Raw genomic sequence first — 12321 nt, forward strand, 5'->3', positions numbered from 1 at the left:
TGGGCCCCTATTCTTTATTAATGACGTGGATGAGGATATTGAAGGATGGGTTAGCAAGTGTGCAGACGACACAAAGGTTGGCGGTGTCATTGACAGTATAGAGGACTGTTGTAGGCTGCAGCGTGACACTGACAGGATTCACATATGGGCTGAGAGGTGGCAGATGGAGTTCAACCTGGATAAATGCAAAGTGATGCATTTTGGAAGGTCGAACTTGAAAGTTGAGCACAGGATTAAAGACAGGAATCTTGCAGTGAGGAGGAACAGCAGGATTTTAGTATGCAGGTACATAGATCCCTTAAAATTACCACCCAAGTGGACAGGGTTGTTAAGAAAGCATATGGTATTTTGGCTTTCATTAACAGCGGGATTGAGTTTAAGAGCCATGAGATCGTGTTGCAGCTCTATAAAACTTTGATTAGACTGCACATGGAATAGTGTCCAGTTCTGGTCACCCTATTATAGGAAAGATGCGGATGCTTTGGAGAGGGTTCAGAGGAGGTTTACCAGGATGCTTCCTGGAATGGAGGGCTTATTTTACAAAGAGAAGTTGACTGAGCTTGGACTTTGCTTCTTTGGAAAAGAGGAAACCTAATTGAGGTGTACAAGATAATGACAGGCATAGATAGAGTTGATAGCCAGAGACTTTTTCCCAGGGAAGAAATTGTTAACACGAGCGGTCATAGGTTTAAACTGTTTGGCGGAATGTATAGAGGGGATGTTAGAGGTCGGTTCTTTAGAAAGTTGAGAGCATGGCATATGTTGCCAGCAGCAGTGGAAGTGAGGTCATTAGGGATATTTGAGACTGCTGTACATGCATATGGTCACAGAAATTTGAGTTTGTACAGTAGGTTTACCTTACATGAGGATCAATGGTTGGCACAACATCATGGGCTGAAGGGCCTCTTCTGTGCTGTACTGTTCTATGTTATGATTCTATGTTTACACAAGTTTGACTTTTATTTATTCATCTGTTCAATGAACTTATTAACACAGAACCCTCTTGTGATTGTGTCTCAGTGACAGATCACTGCAATTGAAACAAAATGATACATCAATCCCAATTTTATTCTGAGCTGCGCTGTGCTGTGCTGTCCAGTAATACCATTAGCTGGGATCATACCATCCAAAACCAGGTCCTCCTGCTCTCTCTTCATTGCAGTTTGCAGAATAAGACCAATAGGCAGTTTGACTTTTCTGTAAGAATTTTATTAGTTGAGCATGATGCATTCCATTGATGTTAATGATTTTACAGTAGAGATAATATCGAGCAAACTCTAAGTTATTCCATTAATTAGTCTAACCTCCAAAGCAGTGTGAGGGAATAGTGCAGTGATCTTCACACACAGCCAAACGGTTACATTATTAGCAACTGGTCTGTAATCTTTCAGACAGGACCCACCTCACATGGTCACCCATCACACTGGATCCATTGAGATCCACAAACAGGGCCCACTTGACACAGTCACCACCACCTCTTCTCTGTGCTCCCCCCTCCCTCCCCAAAACAGACCCAGTGACCCACTTGTCACTGTCACTCCCCCACACACTGGATCCACAGATAAGGCCCATTTGACGTATCCCCCTCATATTGGGTCCATTACAATGCATAGACAGGACCCACTTATCATTGTCACCTCCCCTCATATTGGATCTACTGCAATCCACACTGCCCTCTTGTCACTGTCACTCCCCACACACTGATCTTTTTGTTTGACCTTCAATTTGCTTGCTGGCCAATTGAAATTTCCAGACCAGTTTTCCTAATTACATTCGCATTGTCTCAAAAACAATTACATTGGCCTTTACCTTACTGAGGGAGGAGGGAACAGTGAGGGATGAGGGGAGCAGGGAGGGAGCGAATGAGGTGAGGAGGGAGGGAGTGAGGAATTGTGAGTACCAGGGCTGAGTGTTCTGGTTAGAAATCCACACGTTGTTAGAAGCAGAGAAAGTCTAATCTCAAACCTGTCCAGTTTCTGTAGATTCCAGATGGTCACTTCCAGGAGATGCTGCAAGATTGGGGACAGTTACAGACAGTTGGGGGTACTGGCCATCTCGTGGCATGAGTTGTGTGTGTTGTCTTTCAGACTGTGGTGTCTTGGTGCTGGCTGTTTATCCACACCAGTGAGCTATGAGCCCATATGGTAACTGGGCAGGCAGTACTGACCGATTCCGTTCAGAGAGCTCGCTGTAGTGTGTGGGAGTCTCAGTGTCAGTGGTGGCTACACACAGACATCTCAGACTGCAGCAGGTGGGAGTGCCCGAGAGCCTAACATTTACATGACTAGTTTGGAATTAGATTGTTTCACTGGTCCCATTTCTCCATGCCCTGGGGTCACTTTTTCTGCTTCTGTATTCGCCTGAGACTTTTCCAGATTTCAGTGTGTAAATGATCTGACTGAGATGAAGTCCATGTCTACACTTGCTCCAGCTTTATACAGTCTGTCGATATGTCCAGGGGCTCCTCTTGATTTCAGTCTCCATTTTCTGCGGTCTGTACCTCTGTCGTCCCCACCCTGTATTTCTCAATACAACCTCACGTCAATATCCTTCCTTCTCCCCATTTTACACTGTTAGAGAGATCTACAGCTCAGATAACAGCCCTTCAGCCCATCAATTCTGCTCCAGTCAATAAAGCCACCTCACCATTCCAACCCCATTTCCCAGCCCTTAGTCCACACCCTTCTATCAGCCTTCCTCTTTATAGCTGTCATTCTGTTGCTTCTCTATTTGTATCTATATTCTTCTAGCTTTCACTGTATTTGTGAATTGTATCTTTCTCTGCATCTCTCACCCAGTCCCTCACTCCCCACTTTTAAGTCAGTTTCTTTCACTCTACATATCCATCTGTGATATTCAATCTGTCTGTGCACAATAATTCTATCTTGCTGCCTTAGTCACTGTTTCTCCCTATCATCCTGTACATGTTCCCGTCTGTCCATCTCTCTGCTCTTCATGTCTGATTATCTCGGTCCCTGTGTTTCTGTGTTACTCTGACCCTGTCATTGTTATACTCACTTTCTCTTATTACTTTCCTAAACAAAACAGAAATTGCTGGAGAAACTCAGCACAGAGAAACAGAGTTAACAAAGATCTAGTGACCCTTAAAGGTCACACAGGACTCAAAACATTAACTCTGCTTTCTCTTGACAGATCCTGCCAGAGATGCTGAGTTACTCCAGCAATTTCTGTTTTTATTTCAGATCCTCAGCATCCTGTCTTTTTATTTTTGTGACTTTTTCCACTATCAGCTATCTGAGACTTGGTTACTGTCTCTCTTTATCACAATTGCTCTCTTTTTCATTCATTAATTCTGGTTAGGCCAGAATTTGTTGCCCATTCCTCTGCCTCAATTACTTCTGTATCTTTATCAATTTCTGTGCCCCTCATATTTTCTGTTAATCTCTCTCTCGCTGATATTCTTTACCTCTATCAAAGCCCCCTCCCCCTCCCACCCCAGTAATGCTCTCCTACAAGCTCTGTCAGGCAAAAGATACACAAGCCTGAACACATACACCAACAGATTCAGGAACAGTTTCTTCCCTGCTGTTATTAACTTTCTCTAACTTCAAACTTGCTTTGTGCACTTCCTGTGCAGTGTAGCCTGTGCCTTGCTCTGTACTGCTCACAAAACAAAGCTTTTCACTGTAATTAGGTCCATGGTTCTACAAAAAAACCAAATTGGTCTTCATCTCTTTCACACTCATCTGTTATTTTTTCTGTCAGTCTCCAGCACTATGTATTCCTCTCCATCTCCATTAATTTCTGCTTTTCTAAAGCTGTTACCTTCTGTGTGTGTCTCTCTCTATGCATCTTTGTTTCTGTGTCTCACTCTACCTCAATCTTGGTCTGTTACTCTCTGCCTGTCATTCTCTTTTCTTTCACTGTCCCCATCACTGTTACCTTGTCTTTCTCTGTCACTTTCAGTCTTTCCCCATGCCCCTCTCTCCCTTTGTTATTCTTGCTCTTGTCATCTGTGTCTCTGTCTGTCACTGCATTATTGGGTGTGTGGTCTCTGACACTTTTCCTCAGTCACTCCCCATGTCCCTCTGTTACACACTCCTCCTGTCTCTAAGGTGTCACTCTCCTATTATTTTCTGACTCCTCGGCTCAGCCCGATTGTGTGATCGCTCCTTTTTACCAGGAGTTTTACCCCTCAGTGGGATCACGCTCTGACTCAGAGGGCATGTTACGTTCTCTCTTCAGTTCCACCAAGAGGCTCCAGCACAGATTGGACTCACCGGCTTGAGCATGGTGACTGTCTCAGATTGACAGAAACCCAGTTTCCCCCCCAGGGAATGGGAGGGGACTGGGGGCAGAGGGCACAGGGTCAAGGGGCAAGTTGGCAGTCAGGAACCCAGAGGTCACAGGATCAGGGAACCAGAGGGTGAGGGGCAAGAGGGCACAGGGTCAGGGGCACAGAGACCAGAAGCCACAGGGTCAGGGAGTGAGAGGGTACAGGATCATGGCGTGAATAGGACAGAAGATTTCCTTCCCAGGTGGAGACCAGTGGGTCACGCAGAAAGACTGGGGAGGGGAGAGACTGGAACATAGCCAATATTAGCATCTTATTCCATTGCAAACTGCAACATTCAACTGAATAGTATTTAAGTGCACGGGCACACTAACACTTCCGGTCCTGTGTGTAAACTTGGAATTTGGTTTTTGGTCAGGGTCAGCAGGTCTCAGTAACTGGAGCTGTGAGTGGTCTCTATGGAAATGGAAGGGGAGCAGGGAATTTAAGACAACCAGAGGGTAAGGAGCGATGGCTAATGAGTGCTCTGTGTTGTCAGCTATGGGACCACATGGTCAACATTCTGCAGATGGATGACTAACTGTAGGGATGCACTGAGGACAAGCTGAACCGGAATTCCTCACCCTCCAGCAGTTTCCTAAACAGGAGACACAAAAAGGAACAAAATGAAAGATAGCCAGTTGAACAGAGACAGTATCGACCTCTCCTTTCTGTCTTACCCATGTCACATTCCCACACACTCCCTTTTGCTCTCTTTCTCACTCTCCTCCGCCCCCCCACTCATTTTCTCTCCCACTTTCATTTATGTTACCATTTTCTGTTCTCACACTGTCACACACAATAGTTAGGATTTCAAACCTATGTAAAATATTTGGCTGTGTTAAATTCTCCTGCAGTTAACATGAGACACTGGGAAGTGAACAGAACCACTGGGCAAGTTGGAATGGGAGAGCCAGGCTTGCTCAGGGTCCTGGATAGTGAGACATCCTCCCCACAGTCCAATAATTGTCAAGTTAGGGGTGGCATCAGTATTTATAAACACTGACACAGGCCAATCAGCTCAACCACTCCATGCTAGTATTTATGCTTTACCTGCAGCGTTTGCCATTCCTTGTCATCTCACCTGATCCTTTTTCTCCCTCATTTATTCATTCAGCTTTCTGCTACAACAACTCCTGAGTCCACTCTCCCCACATCCCCAGCTGGAATAAAGTATCCCTCTCTCATGCTGATAGCCTCAATCCTGAATCCCCACAAGAGATCACTGCTTTCTGTACACTGTCAAACCCTCCATCACTTTTCATTTACTCTGTCCTGTAAAGTGGGCAGCACTGGCCCAGACCAACAGTCAGTACCCATCCCTAACTGCCTCGGGCTGGACCATGTTACGGGGTATTTGAGAGTTAACTGAAGCCATAGATGGATTAAGAACAGATTCCCCTCCCTGACGAGTTTTCAATTCTAGATTTTTATTCTGAGCATTTCAATTCCAGCAGCTTCTGTCCGGGGAATAGAACCCACACCCCCAAAACCCCCACACCTCCTCAACTGTTTACAATCCACCAAGTTTAGTATCACATTTAAACTTTAAAATTATCCCCACACACCAAAATGTAAACCATTAACATATAAATCAGGAAGGACAAAAGCACTGCTTCAGAGTGAAGGGATGACCCTTCAAAATTGAGATGCGAAGGACCCAGGGGGAACCCACGCAGACATGAGGAGAATGTGCAAATTCCACACAGACAGTTGCCTGAGGCTGGAATCGAACCCGGGTCCCTGGTGCTGAGGCACCAGTGCTAACCACTGAGCCACCTGCTATTTGTTCAACTCTTCCATTTTGAGGGGATAAGGCTCAACTGGACACAAACCATCTCTTGTCTGAAGGTAGCACAATGTTAATCCTGCCAGCCCTCAGCTCCAGTCTATCCAACCAGCTCTGTCCTTGCCCTATTGAAATCAGCTCCCTCGCATTACTTATGAGATGGAGATATAGAAAGAACACGTTAGCAAGGCATTCAGCAAGGTTCTCATGGTGGATTTGTTAATAAGGTTAGATCATAGGGAATCTGAGAACTAGCCATTTGTTTTTCAGACTGGAGGCCTGTGACCAGTGATATGCCACAAGGATCAGCGCTGTGTCCACTTTTCAACATTTATATAAATGATTTGAATGTGAACATAGGAGGTATAGTTAGTAAGTTTGCAGATGACACCAAAATTGGAGGTGTAGTGGACAGTGAAGAGGGTTACCTCAGATTACAATGGGATCTTGATCAGATGGGCCAATGGGCTGAGGAGTGGCCAGATGGAGTTTAATTTAGATAAATGTGAAGTGCTGCACTTTGAAAAGAAAAATCAGGACAGGATTTATACACTTAATAGTAAGGTCCTGGGGAGTGCTGATTAATAAGAGTCCTAGAGGTGCAGGTGTATAGCTCCGTGAAAGTGGAGTCACAGGTGAATAGAATAGTGAAGGCGGCGTTTGGTATGCTTTCCTTTATTGGTCAGTGCATTGAGTACAGGAGTTGGGAGGTCATGTTGTGGCTGTACAGGACATTGGTCAGGCCACTGTTGGAATATTGCGTGCAATTCTAGTCTCCTTCCTATCGTAAGGATGTTGTGAAACTTGAAAGGGTTCAGAAAAGATTTACAAGGATGTTGCCAGGGTTGGAGGATTTGAGCTATAGGGGGAGGCTGAACAGGCTGGGGCTGTTTTCCCGGAGACAAAAAGGGAGAAAGAAGTCAGATGGAGAGAGAAGTAAAATGACAGAACGAGAAACAAAGGATAAGTGAGACAGAAAGACAGCCCGGCTGATGGAGAGGACAGGATTTAGCAGTGCCTTTAGCAGTGAATGATGGCCTACCTGTAAGCTGCAATCTCAATATCTAGAGCCATCTTGACATTGAGGAGGTCTTGGTATTCTCTCAGGTAACGAGCCATCTCTTGTTTGGCATCATTGATATCTTTCTCCAACTCACTGATCCTCTCCTGTAACACACAAAAGAAAAAAAAAGGGAAAAAAAAAAGGGGGGTGTAGAGGGGGAAGAGAGCAAGAGAAAGAAAGACTGAGCATGCAGCAGCAGCAAGCTCAAATAATCAGAACCACCTAGTAACTGACTCATCCCCTCACCCAAACATTCACCCTCTCATCCCTGTACCTATGCCTGTGCTGTTTTCTGTTGTGTTTTCAATGCTAGTCCCCTTCCTATTTGCAGCTTTTACTGTCTCTATCACTCACTTTACCTCTACCAATCCCACCTCTGTTCCTCTCACTATCTCTATCTGTCCCTTTCTTTCTGTATTGCTCTGTGTCTCTGTCTTTATCCTCCTCCTCTCTATCTTAGGCCAATTCTCCGATCGCATTCTCTCTGTCCGTCCCAGTCTTAATCTCTGTTCTCTGCCTGCCCCTCCCCTGATTTGGATGCACAGTCAGACTATCAAGCGATATAAAGACATTGAAGATATAAAATCAAACCTCATTTCTGAAGATGGTTGACAGAGATGGTTTGGAATTGTTTAAGGTCAACCATGCACTCAGCTGGATGGCTCAGCCCTTGCCATCTATCCATCCTCCTCCCTCTGCACTCAGCATCATTTGAAAAATTTTGCTGCAGTGCGTTATCATCTGGGGAATGTACTCATTAATAATTCTGTCCCTGCTTAACCACGTCCGTCCCCAATCTGCGTCTTTGTCTGACCTCTACCAACCTGTCATTTTTTTCCCCTCATTTTTCTTTGTCCTGTCTTTATCCCCCTCGGTCTTTCTCCCACTCTGTCGTTCCGATTTTTCCTCTCCATTATCTCTCCTCCTCCTCACCCGCCCTCTTTCGCCACTGCACCAAACACTACATCAGTGACGATAAAGACAAATGCTTGTTTGGTAGCAGCAGTTTAATTTCCCAATAACTGATGAATTGAAGAAAATTGTAATTATTGTTTTAGGAGAGCAGCCCTTTGTTAGTTAAAGCACCAGGAACAGAAAAACAGTGAAATTAAAAACACTAGTCAAACATTTTACCAATCTATAATCATCTTCTCAGTAGAAGAGATTGCCATTTACTCAGTTTACTGTTTCATAAAATCAAATATTTTTGACAATGACTGTAAGCCTTTGATGAGAAACTGACACCAGTGTCATAGAATCATACAGCATTGAGCCAGGCCCTTTGGCCCATCATGTCTTTGCCAAACACCAAATGACACTAACCCCATTTACCTACAATTGGCCCATAGCCTACAATGCCCTGGTGATTTAATTGCTCATTCTACCTGACTGCCTGGTAAATGATAGCAGAATGACAGCTCGAGGGGAAGCCATTTACCCAACTGTATCTCTGCTAACTCTTTGGTAGAGCTATCCAGTTGATTTTTCTTCTGGTGCGCTGCATCCCTGTAAATATTCCGTTCAGGATTTGACCTAACTCAACGATAACGTTTATTTCTGACACTGCTCCTACCGCTGTTTCAAGCCGCATGTTCCAGATCATGGCACACATCTACTGATGCCACCCTCTGAGAGGCTCTTATCCCTCTCGCCCAGTGACCCTCCTGACTTGATGATCGTGCACCTCCTCACTCTGCCAACCCTCCAGGTCCTGTAGATATCAGTGCAGACCCTCTCCCCCCATCCCCTAACATCAGTGACCCTCATCTGTGCACACCCCCTCCCCCACAGTTGTCTGTGTAGGGCTTCTCCCCCCCAACCTCCGTGACCACATCTCAGTTCCCCCTCAGTGCCCCACCCAACAGCGATCTGGTACTTGTGCACCTCCATCCCCTCCCCCTAGTGCCCTCTTCCCCCCTCAGTGCCCCACCTCCACTCCCCCCTCCTGACCTGGTACTTGTGCCCCTCCCCCCACCACTGACCTGGTACTTGTGCCCCTCCCCCTGACCTGGTACCTGTACCCCTCCCCCTGACCTGGTACTTGTGCCCCTCCCCCCCAGTGCCCCCCCTCCCCCTGACCTGGTGGTTGTGCCCAGGGAGGGGTACTTGTGCCCCTCCCCCCGCACCCCTCACTGCCCCTCCCCCTGACCTGGTACTTGTGCCCCTCCCCCCCAGTGCCCCCCCTCCCCCTGACCTGGTGGTTGTGCCCCTCCCCCTGACCTGGTACTTGTGCCCCTCCCGCCTGACCTGGTACTTGTGCCCCTCCCCCCCATGCCCCTCCCCCTGACCTGGTGGTTGTGCCCCTCCCCCCCACGCCCCTCCCGCCTGACCTGGTACTTGTGCCCCTCCCCCCCACGCCCCTCCCCCTGACCTGGTACTTGTGCCCCTCCCCCCCACGCCCCTCCCCCTGACCTGGTGGTTGTGCACCTCCTGGCCCTGCCGCTCCTCCAGCCCCTCGAGTTGGCGGTGCAGACCCTGGATGGCCTCCTTGAGGCGCTCGGTCTCGGCGGCGCGGGCCTGCAGCAGCCGGTGGTATCCGGCGGTCTCCTGTCGGATGGAGCGGGCGGCCTGGCTGTGGCGGCTGGCCGCCTCGGAGACGGCGGCGAACTTGGCGCGGTACCAGTCCTCGGCCGCCTGCATGTTCTTGTGGGCGAGCCGCTCGTACTGGCGGCGGATGTCGCGCAGGGCCTGGGACAGCTCGGCCCCGGCCCCCCCTGCCCCGGGCCCGGCCCCGGGCGGCTCGGCCTCCCCGCCCTCCCCCAGGGCGGCGGCGGCCTGCAGGCGGCCCTCCAGCTCGGCGCTCTCCTCGCCGTGCAGCTTCTTCAGGAAGGCCATCTCCTCCAGCAGCGAGGCGACGCCGGCCTCCAGGCCGCTGTTGGCCAGCGCCGCCCGGTCGGCCCCGCCGCGGGCCGCCTGCAGCCGCTCCTCGGCGTCCAGCCGCAGCCTCAGCTCCTCCTGGTACCGCTCCTTGGCGCGGGCGTAGGCGGCGCGCATGCGCCCCAGCTCGGCCTCCATCCGGGCCTTGTCGGCGCCCTCGGCCTCCAGCAGCGCGCGCAGCCCGCGGATCTCGTGCTCGTAGAGCGCGTGCAGGCGGGGCGGCTCGCGGTGCCGCTCGCGCAGCGCCTGCAGCTCGAGCGCCAGCGCGCGGTTCTGCTGCTCGAGCCGGCGCACGCGCTCGATGTAGCCGGCGAAGCGGTCGTTGAGCTCGGCCAGCTGCTGGCGCTCGCGGGCCCGCAGGCCCAGCAGCTCGGCGCTGAGCTGCGGCAGCTCCCGCTCCGGGGAGGAGGCCGAGGCCGAGGCCCGGGCGGCCCGCCGGCCCAGCATCGAGCCCCGCGGCACCGGCTTGCAAGGGGAGGCCGGCGGCGGGCGGCCCTCATCCCAGGGCCTCCGCGGGGGCCCGACCGGATCGTACACGCTCATCGCCGGGGTGTGTGTGAGGGAGAACGCGCCCGGCGGCTCTTTTATACAGGCGTCACGCCCCGCCCCCCCTCGGCCCCCAGGCCCCGCCCCCCCCCCGGCACCAGGCCCCGCCCCAACGCCGCGTGCCGAGGTCCCGCCCACTCCCAGGATCCCCAGCCCCCCATCCGCCAGCCCAGCCAATCCGGGAGGACCGCGGCAATCTCAGGCACCGCCCCCCTTCACTCTCTGCTCCGCAGCAGGAACACCGACGGGCTGAGTGACCTCCTGCTGTCCCCGTGTAACAGATACAAGGGGCTGAGTGACCTCCTGCTGTCCCTGTGTAACAGACACAAGGGGCTGAGTGACCTCCTGCTGTCCCTGTGTAACAGACACAAGGGGCTGAGTGACCTCCTGCTGTCCCTGTGTAACAGATACAAGGGGCTGAGTTACCGCCTGCTGTCCCCGTGTAACAGATACAAGGGGCTGAGTGACCTCCTGCTGTCCCCGTGTAACAGACACAAGGGGCTGAGTGACCTCCTGCTGTCCCTGTGTAACAGATACAAGGGGCTGAGTGACCTCCTGCTGTCCCCGTGTAACAGATACAAGGGGCTGAGTGACCTCCTGCTGTCCCCGTGTAACAGACACAAGGGGCTGAGTGACCTCCTGCTGTCCCCGTGTAACAGATACAAGGGGCTGAGTGACCTCCTGCTGTCCCCGTGTAACAGACACAAGGGGCTGAGTGACCTCCTGCTGTCCCCGTGTAACAGACACAAGGGGCTGAGTGACCTCCTGCTGTCCCTGTGTAACAGACACAAGGGGCTGAGTGACCTCCTGCTGTCCCCGTGTAACAGACACAAGGGGCTGAGTGACCTCCTGCTGTCCCCGTGTAACAGATACAAGGGGCTGAGTGACCTCCTGCTGTCCCCGTGTAACAGATACAAGGGGCTGAGTGACCTCCTGCTGTCCCCATGTAACAGATACAAGGGGCTGAGTGACCTCCTGCTGTCCCTGTGTAACAGACACAAGGGGCTGAGTGACCTCCTGCTGTCCCTGTGTAACAGATACAAGGGGCTGAGTGACCTCCTGCTGTCCCCGTGTAACAGATACAAGGGGCTGAGTGACCTCCTGCTGTCCCCGTGTAACAGATACAAGGGGCTGAGTGACCTCCTGCTGTCCCCGTGTAACAGATACAAGGGGCTGAGTGACCTCCTGCTGTCCCCGTGTAACATACACAAGGGGCTGAGTGACCTCCTGCTGTCCCCGTGTAACAGACACAAGGGGCTGAGTGACCTCCTGCTGTCCCTGTGTAACAGACACAAGGGGCTGAGTGACCTCCTGCTGTCCCCATGTAACAGATACAAGGGGCTGAGTGACCTCCTGCTGTCCCCGTGTAACAGACACAAGGGGCTGAGTGACCTCCTGCTGTCCCCGTGTAACAGACACAAGGGGCTGAGTGACCTCCTGCTGTCCCTGTGTAACAGACACAAGGGGCTGAGTGACCTCCTGCTGTCCCCGTGTAACATACACAAGGGGCTGAGTGACCTCCTGCTGTCCCCGTGTAACAGACACAAGGGGCTGAGTGACCTCCTGCTGTCCCTGTGTAACAGACACAAGGGGCTGAGTGACCTCCTGCTGTCCCCGTGTAACAGATACAAGGGGCTGAGTGACCTCCTGCTGTCCCCATGTAACAGACACAAGGGGCTGAGTGACCTCCTGCTGTCCCTGTGTAACAGATACAAGGGGCTGAGTGACCTCCCGCTGTCCCCGTGTAACAGA

The 12321-nt window shown here is 51.0% G+C and overlaps 1 protein-coding gene across 1 annotated transcript; it reads right to left on the minus strand.

Annotated features, from left to right (window-relative positions):
* Positions 1 to 1187: 1187 nt before the first annotated feature.
* On the minus strand, positions 1188 to 10566 carry neff2 (neuronal intermediate filament family member 2). Its single transcript, XM_043685284.2, has 3 exons — positions 9559 to 10566; positions 7126 to 7250; positions 1188 to 4892 (listed from the first exon to the last, which is right to left on the minus strand). Exons 1-3 carry the CDS (start codon positions 10564 to 10566, stop codon positions 4832 to 4834), a joined length of 1194 nt encoding a protein of 397 aa, XP_043541219.2. The 3' UTR covers positions 1188 to 4831.
* Between the last annotated feature and the right edge of the window lie 1755 nt (positions 10567 to 12321).

This window comes from Chiloscyllium plagiosum, unplaced genomic scaffold (genome assembly GCF_037043375.1).
Source record: "Chiloscyllium plagiosum isolate Xiang-an unplaced genomic scaffold, Cpla_swu_hap1 HiC_scaffold_1, whole genome shotgun sequence".
Lineage (NCBI taxonomy): Eukaryota > Metazoa > Chordata > Chondrichthyes > Orectolobiformes > Hemiscylliidae > Chiloscyllium > Chiloscyllium plagiosum.

What these genes read in the sequence shown, in the direction of transcription:
- neff2 (XM_043685284.2), bottom strand. Translation starts at nt 10,566, where the DNA reads ATGAGCGTGTACGATCCGGTCGGGCCCCCGCGGAGGCCCTGGGATGAG. An exon ending in AGGAGGTGCACAACCACCAG is followed by an intron (nt 7,251 to 9,558) that starts GTCAGGGGGAGG and finishes TGTGTGTTACAG; the next exon opens with GAGAGGATCAGTGAGTTGGA. An exon ending in ATTGAGATTGCAGCTTACAG is followed by an intron (nt 4,893 to 7,125) that starts GTAGGCCATCAT and finishes TCTCCTGTTTAG; the next exon opens with GAAACTGCTGGAGGGTGAGG.